This window comes from Apteryx mantelli, chromosome 2, assembly GCF_036417845.1.
Source record: "Apteryx mantelli isolate bAptMan1 chromosome 2, bAptMan1.hap1, whole genome shotgun sequence".
Classification (NCBI taxonomy): Eukaryota; Metazoa; Chordata; class Aves; order Apterygiformes; family Apterygidae; genus Apteryx; species Apteryx mantelli.
Window position 1 is genome coordinate 164,421,803 of NC_089979.1, and position 22,976 is coordinate 164,444,778.

At 46.8% G+C, this 22,976-nt stretch overlaps 1 protein-coding gene across 1 annotated transcript in view; it reads left to right on the forward strand.

The window, feature by feature from the left end:
* The first annotated feature begins 19,253 nt into the window (after positions 1-19,253).
* XIRP1 (xin actin binding repeat containing 1) overlaps positions 19,254-22,976 on the forward strand; it is a 33,882-nt gene continuing 30,159 nt past the window's right edge. Inside the window, exons 1-3 of the mRNA XM_067292533.1 lie at positions 19,254-19,381; positions 20,695-20,749; positions 21,684-22,094. Coding sequence (XP_067148634.1) covers positions 19,254-19,381; positions 20,695-20,749; positions 21,684-22,094 — 594 coding nt within the window. The remainder of the gene's footprint in view (positions 19,382-20,694; positions 20,750-21,683; positions 22,095-22,976) is intronic.

Consider the following 22,976-nt stretch of genomic DNA (forward strand, 5'->3'; position numbering starts at 1 on the left):
CACTGTGTATCCCCCAGCCACCCAGATGAGCGAACTTTCAAAGAGTGGGGAAGAGACTATCTGAGTGCCATGAGATGTGATGTAGGATCCAGGAGCCTTAGAAATCTACAGTAACTCACCAAGCCTCCACAGCTCTCCTCTTTCCCTCCTTTCTCAGATAAGGACAAATTTTGCAGAGGACTGAGCTGACCTTGTACTTCCTTCCTTAGTTTTCCACTCTCATTGTGCATTTCCCTGTTTAAGGCAGCAATGAACAGTGACAGCATGTAATTTAAGCTAGAAGGACAACAAGACTTTTCTTAAGCATTTGGACTTTCTGAGATTTGAGGCAGATGACAAACCTCATCAGGATGAAGATCTGAGATTTGTTGTGCATGTTCCTAAGTCAGCATGTTTGGTTTTAAGAGCTATCCCACTAACACTCCTTATTTTCTAAGGGCTGCCACTTTTACACACACACCAGCAATTGGAATAACACTGTCCAGAGCCAAAAACATTCCCTGATGCAGCTTGAGTAAGAGCTCTCTAACTGGGAGCATAACAGACTTGCATGTTGATGGAGAGGATCTGTCCAGGGATATTCTGAAGCAAAACGCACAACCATCTAAAATAAGGATCAGCTCAGATCTTCAGAAGGATCTCAGATTGCATCCTTTCAATGCACATTGAATTGGACCTGTAATCCAAGAGCTGTCACTGCTACAGAAAGCCAAAAAAAAAAGTCACGTGGGTGTTGTTCCTTAGCACTTTGGCTTTATCTTCACAATAACTTGACTCCCTGCTAGTATAGATTAGAGCAACACAATGACAATGAAGTTTAACAATGTAAGAAAATCAGAGAGCTGATCTGATGAGGTTTAAACTACCCAATCAAATGTTTTTGGTTTTCTTTTTGTTTTATTGGACAAGACAGGGCCAACCCAAAGAAAATAGGAATAAGGGAGCCCTGGACATTTCCAAACATCTTTGCCCACATCTGTATTTTGCCTGTGCATTTCTATACATTGAAAGTCTGCAGCCAAAGTGGGAAATTCCTTGTTATCCTTTAACACCTTACAAATGCAATCTGTATCTCCACAGTACTTTTGCCTGCCTAGGTCACATCTGTGGCTGGAGTACATGGAGCTACACTTAGATATCTCACAGCAGATGCAGCCCTAAGACCTTGCAAGGGGAGCAAGACTGGCTTGTTGCAGTAAAGTCACACACACTGGATACCAAAGAGGTAAGGTGGGCTTTCCGTTGGGACATTAACAGTATCCTGGACTCTTTGATGGTATCTGTCTTTCTTACTTTCAGTCAAACCCTCTTATGAAGTTGAGCAGTTGCTGCCTTCAGAAAGACTGACCACAGTAACCACTCTCAAAGACACGACTGCCATTTCCCAGCTAGTGAAAAAGATTATCAGAAATGGCCATCTCCAAAGTGTCCATTTAACTAGGGTTTGCTCAAGCTGGGCTTCTGAAAATGTTTCAGAGCTTTCCTTGTATTTTAGCCACTGAAGAGAAGACACAGGTTGGCACTACTATACTGTATATAGTATTATTTAGATGCCTGGCTGCAGTCTCTTTTGATTTGGAAGATCTGGCCTTGATCATACGTTGGGTCTTATTTTGGATTTGCCCAGCAGATGGAGGATTAGGATTGGCCTTGGAAGCCCTGTTTTTTTTCCCTCTCTCTGCTTCTGTTGTGCCGGGTAGCCTTGGTCAACTCACCTAGCATATCTTCTGCCCCATCTCATTTGTAAAATAAAGATAACATTACTTATCTTTCCAAGACCTGTCCTCATTCAAAGAGACAAAGTGCTAGGCTTTATTAGTAGTAGTAGTTTTCCAGCATTGTCAGGTAAAATGATAAAAGCTTATTTCTTGGAGAAAGAAGGGACAAAGCATGAGGGTTCTGTTCTGCTGGGGTTTATAACCTCTTGCATACTCAACAACTGTTGTAATTTAAATAAAGGAGGGGGCTGGAGGAGAATTCCAGCCTAGTTACACATTACAATGGTGCTGTGCTGCTTCTGGGAGGCCAGCCAGGCATCTGGAAAGAGGTTCAGTTCCCAGTAGGGGGGAGCTGACAGGACAAAGCAGAGAAAGAGGACTGGGGAGTAAGCAGGACAGAAAATACAACCAGAGGAGGGTGGCCTCACTTCAACCGGGAAATGGCAAGATTAGCAACACCAGGCAGCATGAACACAGCAGACATGTTGCAATCTCAAAGGTAAGTCCAGGCTATAGCGGTTTGAGTCCAGGTGCCACAGGTTGTCCCTCTACCCTACTCAGAGCCTTGCACCAAGAGCACATGCAGCTCATAGCTGAGCATCTCGCTTTCCATGGGCCACCTTGGAGACCATTTCAGACAAGCAGACATCCCAAGACAGTACCTGAGAGCTCTGTTTCCTCTCCCATCGGCACAACAGTCCTGCTTCCTTCAGTGGAAACAGGACTGATCCTTGGCTCACCTGCTACCAGAACGTTGTTAAAATCATCTCCCAACTTTCTGCCCTTGGACAGATCATCACTCCTTCTTGCACATATTCCCAGGGCAAAGGTGGGTCTATAGGACCTTCCTCCCCACGTTTTCCCCCACATGCGGTAGGCTTCCCTGGCCCAGAGCATCAGATGGGAATGGTTAGCAAATGCTGAACCTGTGTCTCTTGCAGACAAAGGGTGGTCTTCTCTTTTTTGGCATGCAAAGCAGCAGAGGAGGGTGCCCTGGCAGCTGCTGTTTGAAAACACTGCTTAAGTGACTGTGAAGAGCCAGATGGACTTCAGCCCTGAAGACTCAAGTGCCCTATTTAGCCACAGAGCTGGGACACAGCAAGCGACTGCAGCCTCTGCATGAGCGCTCTCTCAGTATTCTCCAGTTCTGGTCTGGAGGACTCCATCCAGGCCTGGATCCCAACATCCATTCAAACCTGCCAACAAAATACCAGAGCAAGTTGGAGGAATTGAACAACCAGGAGCCAACCCAGTTCACCAGCCTTCAGATAGATAGTAACAATCCTTCCCAACCCACAAGCCTGCAAGCAGGAGAGGAGAAAGGCTCCAGATTTCATTCTTAATCCTCCACGTTATTCATACTACCCTCATTCCCCAGCATTAGGAAGGGCAACGTTCCCTTATATGGTCAAGAAAAAGTGGAGAATATCTGCAATACATTCTCACATCTGTGCTCAGTTGAGCCTGGCCAGCATGTCCCTGTGAATGCAGAGGTCGTAACTGCCAAGAGCTATGGAGCAAATGCCTCCACCCTGCTGTGAAAAAGCAGGCAAGGGGGATAAACAGATACGGGTGGAAACATTGCAAAATGTATCACATTAGGCAATGCTGCTCATGGGTTTATGGTATCTGATCCGGGATGTTTTCCCGTGCAAGCTTGGAGCCCAGTGGGAAAAGGCAACTTGCATATGTGAAAACAACAATAAGAAAATGCTGCAAGGCCAAGTCCCCAAGAAGTAGCTAAAATGAGGCATGCAGACCCTCAAAGGACCCAAAAGATAATTGGTCCTGCTTACCAAGATGACTAGGTGCAGGTTACCTTAAGGAAATTGCCCAACATCTTGACGCTTGATACCAAGGTTAAATATTTGAACAATGGAAACTTAGGGGAAAGAAGGAGGGTTCAGACAGTCTGTTTAGGGATAAAGGGATGAGAGCACTGGAAAGATCCTGCCACTAGATAGCGGGAGGACAGAGTTATTCTGCTGCTGCTGAGAGGGTCATAGTGCCATATTTCTGTGCTGATAGAGAAATAAATGCCATTTGGGAGTTTTGAACACAAATAGCTGTGCCACCTCATGGGCAGACAGCATGACCCATGTGGAGGGTTGCACAAGTAGCAGTGTTCACCTAATGCTAAAGTTCTTGAATGAATTGATTTCTTCTGCTTAGACATCCTGCCTTCTTTCAGAAGCAATCAGATTGTTCAGTGGATGGGGATCTTTCTTGCAGGACCCTTATATGAACACCAAGGAGAACTAAGCATGTTTTAAAGTATAACCCCTGCATCTGAGAGGCTTTTATGCTGACAAAAAGCCATTCTTTAGTCCTGCAGATAACTGAGATGGTACGTATTGCATCCGCACAGTGAAACTCTCTTCTTCCCCAGAATAGGATTACCACATCCAAACCAGGCTCAAGCATTGCCCAGTCCAAAACAGTGCTGACAATGAAAGTGTGTTTGGTTGTGTGCCAGCAGGACCTCCTGGCCTTGCAAAGGGTCTTGTCAGGATGCAAGATGTCACACTCTGCACTCCTACTTCCTTGGTCTTGGCTCTGCAGCCAAACTCCTCAAGGCGACGGTGCTGGGAGGAGGCCATGGTAGGCACCAGGCAGCAAGCTGCTCTCCAAGGCACCTTGGGCTTCCCTCCTGCCTCCCACCTTGAGTCCTGCTAGAGGATGCTCAAGGCCCAGGGAAGCTCCAAGCCTGAGGACCAGGGTGGGATCAGCAGAGGAAGAGTTTGGGCTGAGGCTGGGGAAGGGGGCTGAGAGCTGGGGAGGAGGACTTGAGGAGACAGAGATAACATCTGCCCATCTTTCTGTCTTCCAACAAATATTTGGATTCCTGGGGGAAGCCATCCATTAACTTATGCATTCGACTTGGGGTGAGGTAGTAGGGAGGAGAGATCTCTTTGTAGTTGACTGAAAAGGAAAACACACAGTTTCAAAACCTGCAGTGCTTCTCACAAGTCCCCACACCAGCTCCAGGCCCAAAAAGCTACAAACGTTCTGGAAATCAGAGCCTTTCTGTGTCAAGCTCCATATTTAAGGATCTAAACAGAGGCACTCTGATTTTCAAAGGCGCTGAGCACTTTTATTGTCTTCTTCCCTCAATGGATTTTATCGCTCTTTTGAAACTGGAACACTTTAAAAAATGCCTTAATGTGTGACTAGTGTTTGGGGAGGGCCTTGCTCCAGAGCACAGCTTAACACACAAGAAAACAGTATGATTTTCAGTAAAGACCTTTCCTCCCAGAAAGCAATTTTTCCAAGACAGGCATCTCAAACACAGAGGCATCTTGATTCAATAGCCTTTTTAAAAAATACTAGCCAGTAACTCATTAAATGCCTTCCAGCACTCAAAAAAAACTACTGTATCTCTACATCCTAGAAACTGTGCAGCTGTAGGAAAACCTGAAATCCTACTGTCACAAAGGAAAACACCCCAGTAACTTTCTCCTGAGCATTGCATGAAGAGACGTTGCTGGCAGCATGTTCTGTGTCCTTCTCGCAATCAGCCCTGCTCTTGTGATTAACATTTTGCCACTTGCTGTCAGCTCTGCAGCAAAAGCATGCTCTCGCCTCCAAACACATGGGGACTGGTGTGATACAAGAAGAACTGCCTTCTCCTTATTGAACCAGAGATGGTAGGACTAAGACGCACAGGGAAAGTTGGGCACTTGCTGTTTGAGCTCTATTTAGGAGTTGTTAACTAGCTGCAATGGGAGACAAAAACACCTTCCCACAAGTCTTCTGTCTTGGATATAACACTGAATAGAAAGTACCTTTTACTGCCAATGTCATGATGCCTCTGTGCACTGCAGGTCAACCTGGAAGTCAGAAGTCCTGTCTGGTCTCAGTCTCTGGAGCATGTCTGGGCTATAACAACAGCACGTAACAGTCTTCTCATGAAAACAGCACTAAGGTGTGAATTGCCTATACTAAATGGACATGGACATAATGCTTTCCTTGTCTCCGGCTGTGTTCTTACCTGTTCTGCCTCCTCCTTGGCAGCAGGGAGACCAAATGCTCAATGTGCTCACAGCACTCCGTCTGGCTGCTGCACCCACTGGGTGAATGAGCACAAAATCTGTTGCTTCTCTCTCAGCAGGCTCCCATCTCCCGCTTTTAAAATCAAATTTCACCTAGATCCAGCCAATTTTGTTATATTCAGATAGGATTCCACCAGTGCCATTTTGACATGGTTCTGTGTTTCTCACAGTGACCAAAACCAACAAGATAACTTGGATCCAAGCTTCTCTGAGATATCCTCTGAAGATCTATCAGATCCTGAAGTGAAGACACCCCCAATTTTGGCATAAATTAATATGATTTAATTGTGCTGTGAGAGACTTTGCGAATCCTGTGAGGACTAAGCGCTTTTCAGCTGAGCACCTTGCAAACACATATGGAGACAAGCTCCCTGCTTTAAAGACCTTCACCCAAACTTCTCCAGCTGATGGGGCGAAGAGGAGAGAAATGAATGAACATAAAGAAACGCTCCCCAAAAGTAAGGTGGAAGCGCCCTCTTGTGTCCTCAGAGGAGGCCAAGTTGCTTTGTTATCTGAAAATAGGTGGGTGCATGCTCTTCTTCAGACTATTTTGCACAAGTTAACACCTTTGCTACCTAAATGGCAAGAGAAGTGAGAATAAGGAGTTCTCACAGTGTGACTCCGTGGGAAAAGCCCCAAATCTTGGTATAAATGCAGTGGGAAGGACCATACAGAGCCAGTAAGAAAACCTGTGCAATCTGCACCACACTGTGAGGAAACTGAGTCCACAGAGCCCGCTATGCTTCAAGGGCATGAAGGCAGAGACGTGCTGGGAGGAAAGTGCTGGATGAAGAAGAACAGTGAAGGAATCTAGGAAAATAAAACTTCAGAGAAAGAGAAAAATATCTTTTTCTCCCCAGTGTAGTATCCTTGGAAGTCCCCTGACTCGATCTCGTTTTGCTCTGCAGGTAGGAGAGGACTGGCATAAAGGGAGACCCCCCCAAAGTCCTTGGATCTCAGCTAAGCCGCACTTTGGCAGAAGACCCAAAGGGGCTGGGCATGCACAGATGCTTGTGGGACTGTACTGTGGCATGCAGGAGATATTCCTAGGAGAGGTACTGCCGTGTGGGACTGCTTCCCCCTAATAAGACCCTAGCTAGAAGGACAGGATGGCATTTTCCATAGGAGTCAGCTCTTGCATACTAGACCCTTTCCAGAAAGGGATGCTGTCAAGAGACTGGCTTAGGGCGCCTTCCAAAAGAGCTTTTTCCTCCTGAACCAACCAAGGCACTTCAGTGCTTCCCGCTCCCCAGAAGTTTTTCCCTCTGCTTGGCACAGCGCTCCTCCAAGGCTGAGGCCAGCAGGGCAATGGTACAGTGCTGATGGCCTCCCTCCATGGAGCGAGGGCGCCGACCGAGCTGCCTCATCCCCCCAACACACGCGCCTTTGCAAGCAGGGCCCTTGATCCTCAACAGAAGACAGGTCTCACCAGCGCTGTGCCCCTTTGCATGGCCAGCTGAGAGGCACTGGGGAGAGAGGCCAAGAGCGGCGGACGTTGGAGTGGGTCTCCTCAGGTGGGCAGCAGGCAGCTCCAGGCATGTTGTCCAGGACAACCCCCAGAGGAAAAAATGTATTTATTTAGAAACAATTTTACAGCAGCCTCACAAATCCACTGTCCTCGATGGACTGCCTTCTTTAGGCAGATAAACTTCCCCACAGCAGTGGGTCTACCCAAGAGGAGAGGCAGTGGCATGCCGGGGAACAGGGGACCATGAGGCCTCAGCAACATTTCCCACACCAAATGGGGAAGCCGGGGGAAGGCACTGAATGAAACTACCACTTTACACCGAAGGGCTAAACATTTTCACAAGATGAAGATTAAAAAAGTGCCCTTGGCCATTTCACAAAAAGCTCTCTGAGGTCAGGAGAGCAGCGAATGCTTCTTCAGGATGAAAGAAGGACTGCAATAACACATAAGGAGGAAAAATATACATCATCGAAAACACATGCAAATTGGTTGACAGACATCATGTTTAGTGCGTTTACCTTCACAGGCATGAAGATGAACCTGAGGACAGGGTTGCAGACAAAGAAAAGAAGCTCAAAAATACAAAGAGGTCACAGACAAGGAGAGGGGGAAATAAAGCATGGGCTTGCAGCTCTGTAGCCCAGGATTTATTCATGCAACATCTGTCCACAGGTAACGCAGAGTTTGCTGTGCAGACAGCCAAAGTAACTGATTTACCAGACAACGGCACTGCTGAACATATCCCCACGTATAATCTCTGCTCTCTGACTCCCCTCTGTCAAACACTCATGCCTGCAGTTCCCACGGGGCTTTATCTCGTCAGAGTCCCTTTAAGCTCCTCAGGGCCCAGGCTGTGCCTTGCCTGCCTGCACACGCTTCCATATGTTCCCACGTTGCTACAGACAGACGACCTCTGTCCTGGTGGGGATGTCCCCGGGGCTCCTCGTGTTCGACAGCTGTCTGGAAATGTATTCAGAGCCGCAGAAACGCGATGCTGTGGGATGCACACAGGCAACCTCTAAATCTTGTAATATACTCTTTGTAGTGGCTATAGATCACGTTTTGTATTTCAAGCAAATAGTGGCACCATGGACTTAGAGGTTTCAATCTTCACAAATCTTTCTCTTTACAGGGAAAGAAGGTTTTTCCTTTTTTCCCTCAACTTGGACATATTTAGGAGAATATGCTGAAGGTCTGAGGGACATCATGCTCACTGGATTTTTATTCTGTTGAGAGGGCTCTATCCACTCTATTCATTATTTCCAGAGGAACAAAACATACTGGTGCAAGTACCTTTACTTCAACCACCTTTGCTGGTATATGCAGAAGGGCCAACTTTTTGTCTTGTACCATTTCCCCTTTCCACCCAGCCTAAACAAGCTCTGCTGGAAGATCCTCCTGCCAGATGTGTAAGTGCTCTCCAGATATCCAGCTATTAGCACAGTGAGGTGAACAAATAGATCCTGCTGGAAAAGATCTCTTATTTTCCAGGGGCTGTCTCCATTTTTCTACAGCAGCCTGCCTTTCAAGACAAGTAGAAGCACACTATCATTAATAATAGCGATAGTAATAATGCTGAATAAATCTCACTTGGATCCCACTTGAGGGGCAAATGTGTCTTCCTTATTTGCATCCTAACAAAGGATCATGCAGATATGAGGCCAGATCTATTTATACACAATTTCATCAAGATAGCAAAGTGAAGACCTTCAAAATAAATACCCAGGTTTTAGGAATGCACCTCTTTCTTTAATGAGGATTTGCAGGCAGTGAAAGGCAATAACTGACACCCTGGCAATTCACCTACAGCCTGCAAGCCCTTGAAACCTGCTGCAAAATGTCACGGATCTGCACTTTTCAACCTACAGTCCATTCTGGTATCTGATCTTGAAAGTCAGACCAGGCGTGATGAAAAAAAATTTGTTTCCAGGGCTAGCAAGAGTGGATTTGAGTCCTGAGACATGCAAGACCTATGCAGTTCTGCCCTGCTCCCAATCCCCGGTCACAAAGCCCTTTCCTTGCTCCTAACCTGTACCAGGAGGAAACTCAGCCCAGAGACCGTGGTGAGGTGATGACAGCTGCCAAGTGCCCGAGCCAGCTGGAAAGAGCCTGAGGATTGAGCAGCGCTGCCTGTGCCAGGCTCCAGGGATGAGTCCCTCCACCCCCGGCACCGCTGGGCCCTAGAACGCAGCTGTTCTGCTCCAGACGCACCCGGGATTGGATCCTCAGCTGGCACAAAGCTGTGCCCCTCCGCAGAAAGCGGCAGGGTGTCACACATGTCCCTTCACAGAGGTGCAGACGTGAGCTGAGCCAGGCTTGCCATCCGCTTGCAGCTTGCTTTTTGGAGACCATTCATTGCAGCAGGACTGACACTGCTGCCGTGGCCTCTTGCCCACTCTGCTGAGCCCAAACTGGGGAGCATCTCGCCCTCACCTAGATTTACAGTCACTTGTGCTCCCAAGGCAGACCTCAGCAGATTTCCTCTGCGTCTGCCGCAAGGAGCTTCGTCGCAGCCGGCAGGCAGGAGCGCCTTTCAGCCGGCCCCTCCCGAGCCACCCTTCAGCAGCCCCTTAGCAGCCCCTTTTGTCTGAGAGTCGACGCTTCCAGGTGCAAGGGTTTGCCGTGCCGGGAGCCCAGAGCACAGGCACAGAATAAAAAAAAGAGACCCTAATGGTCGCCAAACCTTTGCATATCTTCCAAACAACCTGAAAACACACTGCAAACTGTGCATCAGGGAGGAGAGGGCAAAGACGCTGAGGGGGTTGCTGTTCCCTTCCCTAGCATCAGTCAAGGCAGTGTGTTTTCTCCAGCTCATAAAAGAAGAGGGAAAGCAAAAGCTTTTGTCCTGTTTTATGGCTGCACCCAGCTCTGAAATATGTCCACAGAGCACAACATCACAGAATATGCATGCTGTGTAGTTTGCAGATACGCACACACACACAGCCCTGCAGTGTCTTGGAGGCAGCCAGGAAACGTTTCCTCATCCCGGGAAACTTATTTTTGCTGATTTTAATTTTCAGATCTTCCCAGGGGGTGTTGCGGGAGGGGAGATACTTTTCAATGAGAAACTGAAGCCTGAACTGTATAGCATTTTAGCATTTTTCTCGGGAGGGGAGAAGAAAAATCCACCTCTGAACATGTTCCCAAAAACATCTCAGGCAGACACTATGAATGAACATTAACCACCCTAGGGGACATCACAGTCCTATACAGGGAGAGTAAGATGGTCTCTACCCTGAAGACTTAAAAGGCAAAGTCTTTCCTTGAGAAAAAGGAGTGCATGGGACAAGCAGAGCACTCAGGGTAAGGACAGTCACACAGCTTTTAGTTAATGTGCTTATTTGTACTGAAAAAGTGAAGGTAGATCGTGTCCTCACCTTTCTTCCTACCCTTTCTCCCACTCCAACATTCATTTTTCACTGGCACATAAATGAGCAATTCCTCTTCTGTGATAAATAAGTGAAATGAATAGTTAGGGGAATCATCTGGTGCCCTGGGAAGGGCATGGAAGGAAGCAGCTGGACGTCAGTGAGGAGATGGTCATTCGTCTTCGAGAGTGGCTCAGGAGTAGCTCGTCCTTTGCTGCTGGCAAAAACCCATGTCTCCCTCACCAGCATGAGCTCAGGACCCCCACGGTGTGTGTCGCCAGAGGAGGATGCTGCAGTACGGGCCTGGGTGGCCGTCACCTGGCTGTCACCCAAGGTCACCCTGCTCCATGGGAGAGATGGGCCACTGCTGAGTGAAACACCACCACCATCCCATCACTCAGCATGGCCCTCTGCATGCCGCAAGTCACTGAATTACTGGGCAGCATGTGATCCCAGCTGCATGGATGTCCGCGGGTTGCTGGTACAAGACAGAGCTTGGGGCAGGTACGGAAACACGGACAGAAAATAGCAGTTTGTCAAAACAGAGACCATTTCTGGGAAGGGCTGGTTGTGATGACTGTCTTGATTTGAAAACTTATTTTAAATGTCTGGCATAATCAAAATGTTTCTTTGGCATCTTCAAAGCCCCAAACTTTTTTTTTTTTTTTGAATGCTTCCTTCTGAAGCTTTATGGATTCAGAGTTTACAAGTACTTCAGTTTTTAAAAGCAAATAAAAGGTTGAATCTCAAACTCAAGATTGCAGCATAAAAAAAAAAGTTTCACTTGGCCATCTTCAAAATTTTCACACTCATTTGCAGAAATTTGAGATTAAGTTGTTGTCTCAAATACAAAACATTGTAATTTTTTTTCTAACACCTGAAAATTTTGCAGCAGATGGGAAAACATTTTCCTGCCAGCTCTATTTATCAAAACCAAGTGGCAAACCTGAGGAAGGAATTAGCAGAGAACTTGCAGAAAGCTCTCCTTGTGATCTTGCTTTTACCACAAGATCTTCACTGTCTACCGGAAAAATTATTCATGGGCCCTAAATCCTCATTCCTCTTCCCAGGGTCTAAATGACAATGCTCATCTCAGTGCTAGTCTCAAGATCAGACCCTAAAATGAAGGCAATCAGAAGCATTCTCTCCTTTGGAGTATTTTGGCCCAAATGCTTTTACCCTGTTTACCCCAGGGCGAACTTCACCTTCACGCACCCTGCTGCAGCGAGTGAACTTACCTACTGACGTCCTGAGGGCCACATCCCAACTCCAATGGAATCCAAGATGCTGACTGATTTGCTACAGTTCACACTCAGGTCTCTGAGAAAAGCAAAGATAAGCAGGAGCAGGAGCTGGCCCTGGAAGTCCCCACACCCTGAGCCCCACAACCAAGGCCGTGTCACTTCTCTGAAACCCAAACTCCACCTGAACCTGCGACTCTGGAGTCCAAAAATTTTTGACTTTGGGTTTTTTTTCTTTTCCCTAAATAAGCCAGAGGCCATCCTACTTCTTGAAGTGGAAATTACCAAAGTTTCTCCCATGATATTTCCAGCCCCCACAAAATCCAGCCATTCTCAGAAGTCTCCTGAGGAAAGCCAGTCTCCTGAGATTTCTCTCCTGACTCCCCAAAGGAAGAAGTTGGAAGAAAGAATTTGCAATATTCAGCAGGGAGCATTCAAACAAAGCGTGCAAACATCGAGGCCTCACCCAGCAGCTCTTGCAACAGTCCCTTTTCCCCCAGGGAAAGTGCACTGGTGTTTCTGGGCGCCAGGGTGAAGCTGGAGCCCTGTGTCCCCAGGAGGTGCGGGGAGCCCAGGGCAAATGAGCACGTTAATTCCCTCCCCAGCACATTTCGATGCTGTGGAAGCTAATTAAAATGGACTGAGTGATGCGACAGCTGTAATGCAAAGACAGGTCTTTTCAAATAAGCCCCATTAGTTCCACATGTGCGTTTGATAGATAATTTTTTGGTTACTTAACATGAAACCAATAATTATGGAAATGACTGCAAGGATACAGATATACTCTCCACAAGAAAAAGACAGAGCATGAAGAGAAAGCAATATGAGGGACTTTGCAAGGGATTTTTCTTCCCCTCGTGCATCCATCCTCTGTAAACTGCTAGTGCACAGCCCTACCCAGCAGACCAAAGGAAATAAAGAAATCGGCTCCGCCAGCATCAGCTCCCTGGGGCTACACAGTGCCTTCGGCTACGTGATGAAACCCTCGCTACGCAGCCTGTACCCAACCCTGCCTCCACGCGGGGAGAGCAGCTCCCCTTGCTCCGGCAAGCTGGGCAGAACGGGCTGGGGAGGGTGAGAAATTTGGCTCCTTCCTCCAGTGCTTGTAGCCAGTTTGCTGTAAATTCCCTTTTCCCTTATAGGGGATCGAATCAGGACGAGGCACAGATAAAAACCAATATTTCCTAGAATACCTTTTACTCCTCAAGCTGTTATAACTAATAGCTGATCGCTATTCACACCCCACACAGACTAACTCCCTCTCGCGGCTCGCTTGCGCCCTCCCGCACTCACTCCAGCTTTCCTGGTCAGAGCAGCACACAGGGGCCACAAATGGGTTTTTGTAAAGTCCTTCAGGGACCCTTGTTTCATCAGGTGCACATATAACCCCTTTGCGTAGAGCAGCCACCAGCCTTCTGGATGCGGTCCAGACTGCACAACCCACTGCCGATGCTCATGGCCTTGCACAGATTTGGCAGGGCTCTGTGTTTATCAGGAACTGCACCCTCAACAGGAGCCCATCGGTCCTTGGGAAATGGTCACACGCTACCTTATCAGCACGGACTTTTCCTCTCCTTGGCTCGTCGCTTTCCAGTACCTGTTCCTCCACCCACACCTACAGCATCCTGCAGGACTCATTCACACAAACTCACACAAATGTGTTTTTATAGCACATACAGATGCCTGCACTGTCAGGCTGCAGATCACAGCCCCAGGGAAGCTGAAACCCCAAGGAACATCCATCCAACACCATTTCCCACAGCATGGCTCCAGCAGCAGGGGAATGGACAGTTTAGGGCCATGCCTGACTCTCTCTCCTTCCAGAGTTGCCCACTCCAGAGATGGTTTCCATCACCCTGTGTGCCACCCAAGGAGATGCTGTCAAGTGTGTTTTGTATTCACCGCACTTGTCTCAGTCACCCAGCTTCAGAGCATGCAATTCCCTGTTGCAGGAAAAATTTTTAGCTGCTGGCTTTGCCTGGATGAAGGGGACACCAGTATTTAAACTCCTGTGTTAGCTGAGAGCAGACAAGGCACTGAAGGCAGTGGAAATTGTGCCCTGTCTCACCTCCCCGCTGCTTCTGTCTCTGTAGAGCAAATCTAGGTGCTGACACGCTCCCCCTCTCTCTCCCACCCCTTCTGGGCTCGTGCTTTTAGTATTTAGAGCTGGGAGAAGCGAAGGCCATCGTGACTGCCCTGCACCATCCTGACAACCCACACACGGGCCAGCTGACAAACAGGGGACAAACATGCATGCAGCAAAATAACACGAAGCAGCCAGAATAGGCTGGGCACACGGGGGAAAAGATGAATGCACACATTTTTAATTGGAATGCTGCTCTCAAAACAACATTATACAACTATGAAAAAAAAAAGAAAAAAGAGGTGGTTATATAAACCCTGTCTGGTCAGTAAAAGTCTCACGTGAGCTTAGGTCAGTCCATTTGACATGGATAGAAACAATTAACTGCGTTAACCATTAATTTCTGTTTATTCTCAGTCTCTGTTCAAAGTTCCCACTTGCTTCCCTCCGTCCTCTGCCCATGCTCCTCAGCCTGCCTCACGTTTCACCTGGATGTGATACCCATCCATAGGAGACTGCATAACGCAGGGCCCATCCTGAAGGGCTCTGAGCCTCAGCGGGTGAGCAATACAGGGATGTGACGTGACCAACGATGAACCGCAAGGGGCTCGAACCGCAGCCTCAACCCTGTACACACTGCCCTGCCTCCCAAACCAAGCGCCTTAGGCATCCTTCTGGAGCAAGATCCCTTATCTCATGGGGTCCCGCAGAAACTTCTGCCTGTCCTGCAGAAATCCTGCCCCTTCTTCAGGTACCTCTGCAGGCTCAAAGGAGTGGAGGTGCCCAGGTGATGCCTGTAAGACCGGGACTGAGCAGGATGTGTAACTTCCCCATGGAGTGGCTGGCCATAGTAAATAAAAATAAAAAGCAGACCTTATTGCTTCTAGAGCAGTGGCCAGCAGATGTCCCAGGCAGGCGATAAGGCTTCGTAGTACCTGGAATAAAATATTAGTCCCTACCCTGGAGAAGGCCTAGGTTGTAATCATAGGACATGAAAAGCTTGATGGCTGTAATAGGAAAGAGCTGTGATCTGACAGAGGAGCATGCCAGTGGCCTCACTTCTTGTACAGACTCATGGCAGCATCTAGGGGACCATCTAGCTCCATTTTAATTATTTTCCCCAAGCAAATTCCCACTGCTTGAGGAGAAAGGGTATAATTTGGCTCATTGTCACAATAAGGAGAGGAAAGGGCAGCCTGGCTTCTTAAAATTTCTCAGCTTTCTTCTCATCCAGTGTGAGAGCTCACAGAGGATCCTTGGGACAAAGGTGCACATAAGTAACGTGGTTGTCCCCACCTTTCTTCAGGAAGCAGAGAAGGTATTTGAATCTGGCTGCTCTTTCCAGTGTGACCTACAAGAACACCACATTTTATTTGGACTTCGGGACATCTGAAAGGGCCCATCCACGAGCATGGAGGTTTGCTCCACCTTGGAGAACCGGAGCAGAGCAGCTCTGCCCTGGACAAAGCGAGCGTTGCTTGGGCTGGTGACTGGAATAAGCATTTGGAGGGCCACAGAGCAACACGCACTGGACGGGTCCCCACAGCACTGCTCTTCCCCGTCAAAACAGCCCGGGGAAACTGCTGAAACTCAAACATTGTGTCCTGCCACAGCTCCTGGTCACCGCAAGGAACCTCTTCTAGCTACTCACACAAGGCGAGATGCACAGTCCCAGAAGTCTTCAACAGTAACGAGTCTCCTTTCAATTTCCTTTCCTCAGTCTTTGGAGAAAAAGCTGTTTTGGGGGCTGGTACATACTTTCTTTCAGTCCTTCCATCCCCTGATTAGTCCACCCTCCCACTACCCTGTCCCTGATTTGTTACCCAAAGTTAGGTCAACCTGATTCAGGTGCATTTCCACAGAAAAGGAGCTACTTACAGCAGCATGAAATAATTCAAGGAGAGGAGAACCAGGGGAAAAACCTTGTGGGATTCTGACCCAAGGGGGATCCGAGCAGGGACCGAGGGGGGCTGGATATGGCAACTCAACAGTGTGCGGGTGTGAGTAGCTCCATTTCAGCACACGTTTCTCTCTCTTTTCTTTCAGCACTGTTTACTGCGTTCGTATAAGGGAGAAAAAAGTCATGACTTGTCTTCCTCCAAGCCCAGCCACCCCGCTTTCGGCAGGACTTGGACCCACCTCTTATTTTCAGCTGTCAGAAACTACTCCACATGAACAATTCTTTCCTATCTTCCCACAAACGCTTGCCAACAGGGCAAACCCCGTGCGCAGCTAATAGTTAAGACTAAAATCACTGTGAGCTGAGCAAAGCCCCCGGTAGAGACAGTAGCTGAGGAACAAGCATAAGCATCATAATCCTGGCAAAAACAGTTTCAAAATGCACTTTAGCTAGTGAATGTGCCTTGGAGCTATGCAGAGAATTGTTTCATGCAGCCTTTTTATGGTGAGAGGAACAGGATAGCAGTAGTCCCTGAAATAATTCACGGGCCTTTGAGCAGCCTCTATTACTCACTATTGGATGGACTGTAATATTCATTGTTTCATACTGTCAACCCAGTCCTTTTCTTCTAAATTAAATGACTAAGAAGGAAGAAACCCAGCTCCAGAGCCTTGGTTTTGCTCATGCAGCTAAAAATCCTTCTAACCTCCATTAGATTTGTCTTGACGATCCAGTAGCTACTTAAGTGGTTGGTGTTTTTCCATTATGGCACAGAGCATCCTACACAATCTTACAAGAACTGAATCTTGTTCAGTGGGAAACATCCAGAAGGTCACGGATACCCTGGGAGCACAGGAAAAGAGTAAGGGGTTCAAGTCTGGTTCAAATCTGTGTATGTACAAAGTCAGGGCTGTGCTCTCAGCTGGTCCTTAGGCACTTCTGTAATGAACATGACTAATGTATAAATCACACTCACTTTACCCACAGGATGTAGAATTAAAATCATTAATGTCCCTTAGTTGTTTTTTAGGTGCTTGAATAAAAGCTTAATAGTGAGTTTTCCATTTGTTTCAGTAAGGTTTGAATCAGGATGCGCAGAAGCACAAGTTATTGTTTTATGAAATAAGAACAGAAACAGGGTGAGTTTATATATCCAGTTCTCTGGCTTTGCCCTAACTACCTCACTCCTAGTATCAAAGGTTTCTTGCTTAGCTAAGGCATTTCTGGGTAAATGATTTTCCAGCTTTTGATGTTAAATGCAGCGCTTCTTGTTCATTATAAACCAACCCCAGCCAACACAGTATTATCTGCTGTTGTTCAAGCACTGGCTTTGTTGCTTGGTCGGCTTTCCAGCATGCACAGGATAAATCCCCAGAAAGAACTTCATAGAAAGCAATTATTGTTAGGTGCAAAAGCATCTCTGTTTGTGGTCATGATGCTTTTCGAGAGGGCTGAGAGGTCACCTTAGTCAAACTTGGACTTTAATCAGACTTAGACTTTACCTAAATTGGATCTCCTCAGTCAGTTCTGTCCTTCTTTGCCCCTAGTAGTGAAGTATTTAAATTCATTTTCTCCGAACCCTGCCTCCCTTAGGCCTGGCCCCCCTTTCATTACCACCTGGCCAAACTCACCAAACATAAACAGCATGGCTAACAAACTGTGAGGAAAAAACAGGGATAACTGGAGTCTCCTGGTCCTTGTGGCTGGCTCTGAGGGGTCAGAAAAACCCATGTGCAAGAGAAAGGCAAGGTGACAGGCAAGGAGAGACGGATTCCAGCAGATTTACCCCCAAATCCGAATCTAGCTTTGGATCTAGATGGCTATGAGTGCCACAGCTGGAATCTGAATCTTCCCCGTGTTTTTGTACGGAAGAGTGAGACTTTATTAATTGGCAACAGGCTGACAGGAGCCAGGAGGAGGCCTGATCTCTTCTGCTCTGCAGTGCCAGCTCTCAAATTCACACTAGCCCTGTTCACACATCAGCTTTTAATATTTAATTGCAGCTTTGCCAAGGGACTTTGCCTCCTGTCTTGTAAAGAAGGGGGAGAGAAGAAGGAATCAGAAGCGTGGTAGTGAATAGCTCCAAGGAGACTATCAAATGGCAGATCTCGGGTGGAAGAAAGCACTCTAGCACGTAAGTGATTTTACACAAAAAACCTCCCAGATCACAGAAAATTGAATGAATTAATATTAGAAAAATCCTGTAAATCCTTAGCAACTGGGGGATGCTGTGATGATTATGGGAACCCTTCAGGGTGGGCTGAGAAGACTATTTCAGTCTTCCTCTCCTGCTGTATTTAAGGAAAGGGGGAAATAAATGGAAAATCAGGGAACACTTCCCTACCAACAGGCTCATTCTGCTGCAAAGTAAATCCCTGAAGAGCTCTTCACCTGGAATTGTTTAAGATTAGATATCACCACAAAAATAGGGAACAATCACTGGACTGTGGGAGGTGGGAAACTGCGATCTAATAAATCTGCCTCTTCCCTACCATTGCGGGGCTCAGCTGAAATGACCTGGAAAATAAAAAGGGAAATTTCTGAAGCGACTAGTAAGAAATACATTTCCTTCCCTCTGATCTTGACTGCAGATATCTTAAAGGCATGAGAGGGGAGACAATAGCACTTGGCACAGTCCAACACTTAGGCCAGTGGAATAGAAATTGATTGTGAAACATATTTTGCAAGTAACATGGCTTTTAAAACATATACACCCAAAATCTAAGTACATCTATCTAATAATCCCATAGTTTGTATGCCTATGTCAATAATTAGAGAGTAATTACAAATAACTTGTAGGTCCCTAGAGCTCTGTCTAAATTCAGAAACTGAACCCCAGATGACCTAATGTACTTCCACGTGTCAGATCATTCACTGCAGATCCACTGTTGGAGACTTCTGCTGTGCATTTCTGAAGCCTCAAAAACAAAAACACTTCTGGCAGAAGAGGCCAAGAGATCATTAATCCTCCAGTTACTGCCTGAATTCAGTGCTGGTTCAGGTCTATGTGACATTAGAAATATGAGAAAAATTTCATCCTACAATGCACATACAGAACTTCCATCAAATTTTTAAATGATTTAAAGCTAAGGCTTCAGGTTCTTTCCCCTTCTCTGTCATAGAGATGGACTGGGAGATTGAAGAGAATAAGAGAATTGATAGTCAAAGGTGAAAAACACCCAGTTCCTGCATTAGGAGAAATTTCACTTAAATAGCATCTCCTTTAACCCCATTTTACTTTTTAAAAGTGAGCTTATTTGATGAGATTTGCAGATATATCAGCAAAGACAGAATTTGTCCCATAGTCCTTCTGCACCCTCCCTGTGAGGGGAGATGGATGCGGTAAATGTTGGCCTTTTCTCCCTGGGTCTTTCCATCCAGGACCTCTCTGCTCTCTTGCTCTGATGCCAGCAGCCAGAGAACATGGACAAAGCTGAGAAGCTGAGGCCGGCTCAGTCCTTCCCTGTTCTGAGCCGTTCCCCAAGCAGCCATCCAGAGCTCAGAGCAGTTCCTCTGAGAAAATCCGTGTCTGTCTCTGAACTGGTTGCCAGGTGAGTGGTTAATCTGCGATCAGATCTGGGGGTTTCCAGGGTGGGCTCTTCCCTCTCCCACCTCCATAACAGATGGATCTCACTCAGATAAGGTCTTTCCCAAGGAAAGCACCCTAGCATGTCAGGTCTTAAGCTAGAGGCAGGTACTTTTCTGCCTTAAGTGCATCTAGCTATTATATATTATTTATACATTATTTAGTCACGGTAGACCAGTCCTGATTTAAAAGCCAGACCTACTTGACAAAACTACCCAAATGCAATGACACATAGAAGAATTTTCCCTCAACCCTGATGACTGGAGTGATCCCAGGTGGGAAATTAAAGCTTTTAATACTGATAGTCTCTAAGGTGCCACAAGGGAAAACAGCAAACTTTGGAGAGAGGTGCTTGTGAGGGGACAAGAGAGACGTAGACTTCTCATCCCCTCCCAGTTTCTAATCAGCCGCTTCAAACCAAAATACTCCAGGGAGAGTCATATTTCAACCCAAGCCCTTTAAGGGACAATTTCCCTTTCGATTACAACCCATAACTGAGATCAGACCACAACACTGCCAAGAGCGAAACAAATAAGATTAGCAACTGTACCGGTGGTTCATCTCACTTAACATAGGGGTGAAAGAGCAGCTGTCAAGACTGTCTCTTGAACTTCCGCTAGGGACAGCTTAGTTCTGAATATCTTGAACTTAGTCAGTTTTCGCTGTAAAAGTCATCTATCTGACTGGAGTCCTTAGAGAGAGCTGATGGTGTACCACCCACGGCAAGGAAGAGAAGGAAATTGGTTTCCTTCCTTCTGCAGCGGTCTCACTTGTCACTACTGTTATGGTAGGCAGTCACTGACTTGATAAACCCCTTAATATTGTGTTAAAGCTAAATAAATTAACAACACATCGACCTTCTGGAAAGCCTGACTTTGGACGCAAGCCTTGTATCACCAAATGCAGTAAGACACCGCTTTCAACCAATACACCCCCCAGCAGATCCTCTGCCTTCTACCACTGGGGAGATGGTGTGCTCCAGGGACGTGTCTGCACTGACCTCAGAGCATGGGAGGAGGAGGGGAGGGCTCACATTGGATTCAGTGATACTGCATTGATCTAACCCATTAGATTTAAAGTCAGGTCTCTTCGGAGGATTTTTCACATGTCTCTCACCCTTAGAGACTGCCTTTGAAGTCAGTTGGGCCTAATATTTTCCAGAGGATAGAGGAAGACAGAAAGATCCTGTTCACTATGGGGGGAGGGAGGGAAGGGAAGTGTTTCCTAAATGCCGTGGCTAGAAAGGATTTAAGCTGCTCTCTCCTGTCTCCCCTGCAGGTACCAGAGCATCCTGGACTGTGAAAGCAACATGTCAAAGCAAGAACACCCGAAGGTGAGAGCCAAAGGCTCAGATGAGTCGACAGAGCACATCCCACCAGCAGAATGTTCCAGTTCTTAGCAATTAGAGACAAAAAAAAACAGCACTTTTTTTTTCAATTGCAGGTGCTGTTCTGAGGATATCTCAGGGCAGGTCAGAATTTGCCTCCCTGTAACATATCCACTTGAACTCACACAGAAAAGATGTTCCATAATGGGATGAAAGCTTCTTTTATAACCTTCAGATTGTTCTGGACTGAATAAATCATGGGGCGGAGCATTATGGAAGGCCCTCAAAGGTTTAGGACCTGACGGAGGATTTGGTGGTTAGAAAATGAAGGAAGTATTCAGCTTGAAAGGAAGGCACCCAAAGATATTAAAGCACCTAGACATCCATACTGGGCTGACAGATGTGACAACTGGGACACCTCTGCCCTGCTGCAGCAGCAGCTGGAGGCTGTGTGGGTTGTCAACACACCTTATGCATCTCAAATGACACTAAGCAGCTACTAAAGGCAACTGTATACCCCAGGGTAAGGAAATCACTTTCCTGTTTCTTTTGATTGTAATGGGACTTAGATATCAAGTTCATGAGTAGATTTAGCTCACAGCTCTGACCCAAGAGGGAAGACAACCAGTGGTAACACTTTTTCTACTCTAAAGCTTGCTTACCTGACCATGAAGAAATCAGAGAGACACATAGGAAAAAGGAAAGACAGAAACTTCTGCCACAGTTCAGAAAGGTCTAGAGTGTTTTTAGATCATGTCCCTGTGATTTACTCCAGGGAATATAGATCAGAAAGTGACAGGACACTCTTTCATCTCTAAGAGTTAAAATGGTAGCAGATGTGATGCTTGCAGTAGAAGAGTAGGAAATTAAAACTGTAGTGGATTTCTTATGGTAGTTAGATACGAGCCTATTTTGATGAGTTTTGTTCTTTTTTTTTAAGCTCATGGAGAGAAGATATCTATCACAGGCTAATGTCAATCCAATGGGGAAAAAATGTGCTTTATCTCAAAACCATCTCAATGACATGTCCAGGAGCAAGTCCATGGAGGACCTTCCCGTGCATAACATCAGCCCAACAAGGAGGAATCTCAGAGGGCTCCTGACCAGCTTTGATACCCCTAAAGCCACCCCAAGGAGTAAGACTTTATCTTTTGCTCCACTCAAGACAGCATCTCCCAAAGGCATCTTGAGGAAGAGGGAAGCTGACACTACGATCACGGCAACAATCCAGCCCCTGAGCAGGGAGAGCAAACCGTGTAAAGATGCATCCTTCCCTTCATCTCTTCAGGGCAACCAGAGGAAGGCACAATGGAGTCCTGCCACCATCACGTGGAAAGAGTCTGCAGCAAAGGTTAGTGAGTGCTCTTCTTCCAAAACTCCCCCAAAATCTATTTTCTTTGGGTATCCAGAGTCATCCTTATAAATGGTTGCGCTTCATGGTGGTGGTTCACCATCCACTGTTTCCCCTGGGCATGAGAGCAGCCCTGTGTAATGGCAACCATAGCTAGGGGAAGAGAGACAGTTTTAAAAGGGACCTGTGTTGTGATACCAGAGCTGCCCATCAGGATGCTCCTAGGTGCTTGTGGAGGTGAGCAGGAGAGCCTACCACCAAAAACTGGCCCCTTTGCACATTGCCTCCCTGTGGCATGGAGGGTACCCCTCTTCCTAAGCTGTTAAAAGCTGGCAGACACATCACCAGGTCTCCAAGCACATGCTGGGTCTCCCTTGCACCAGGTTCTGTAACACCACAGTGTCCAGTGGAACAAGGGTACTACTTGCTGTGATGAGTGAAAGACAGACTTGACTCTACTGTTAAATAATAAAGCACCGAACAAGATGGAAATGGTGTCAGTTCATGCAAGCAGCCAATATTGTCTGGAATCAGGCAACATCTACCAGCAAAAACAAATTGATAATGCCATCTACAGCTTAAGCTACCTTCCAGCCCTGTTACTTTAACCACACACAACAACACATTTCCTTGACCCAGTCCTCTCACTCCAAACATCCTTTTTTCTTTCTGTGCTCAGATATAGTTTATCTCTAATCCCATCCAGCTCTGAGTGATTTAATGCTGTCTGTTATCAGGAGCACAGGTCATATTTTCAACAGACTATTCCTTGCAACGATGCCTCCTCTAATAACCGGGAAATGGGGTGGGAGGAACGTATTCAGGGTGCCCCTGAGGACAGGCACTTAACTGAGGCTGCGCAGCATCTGTCTCCCTGTTCTC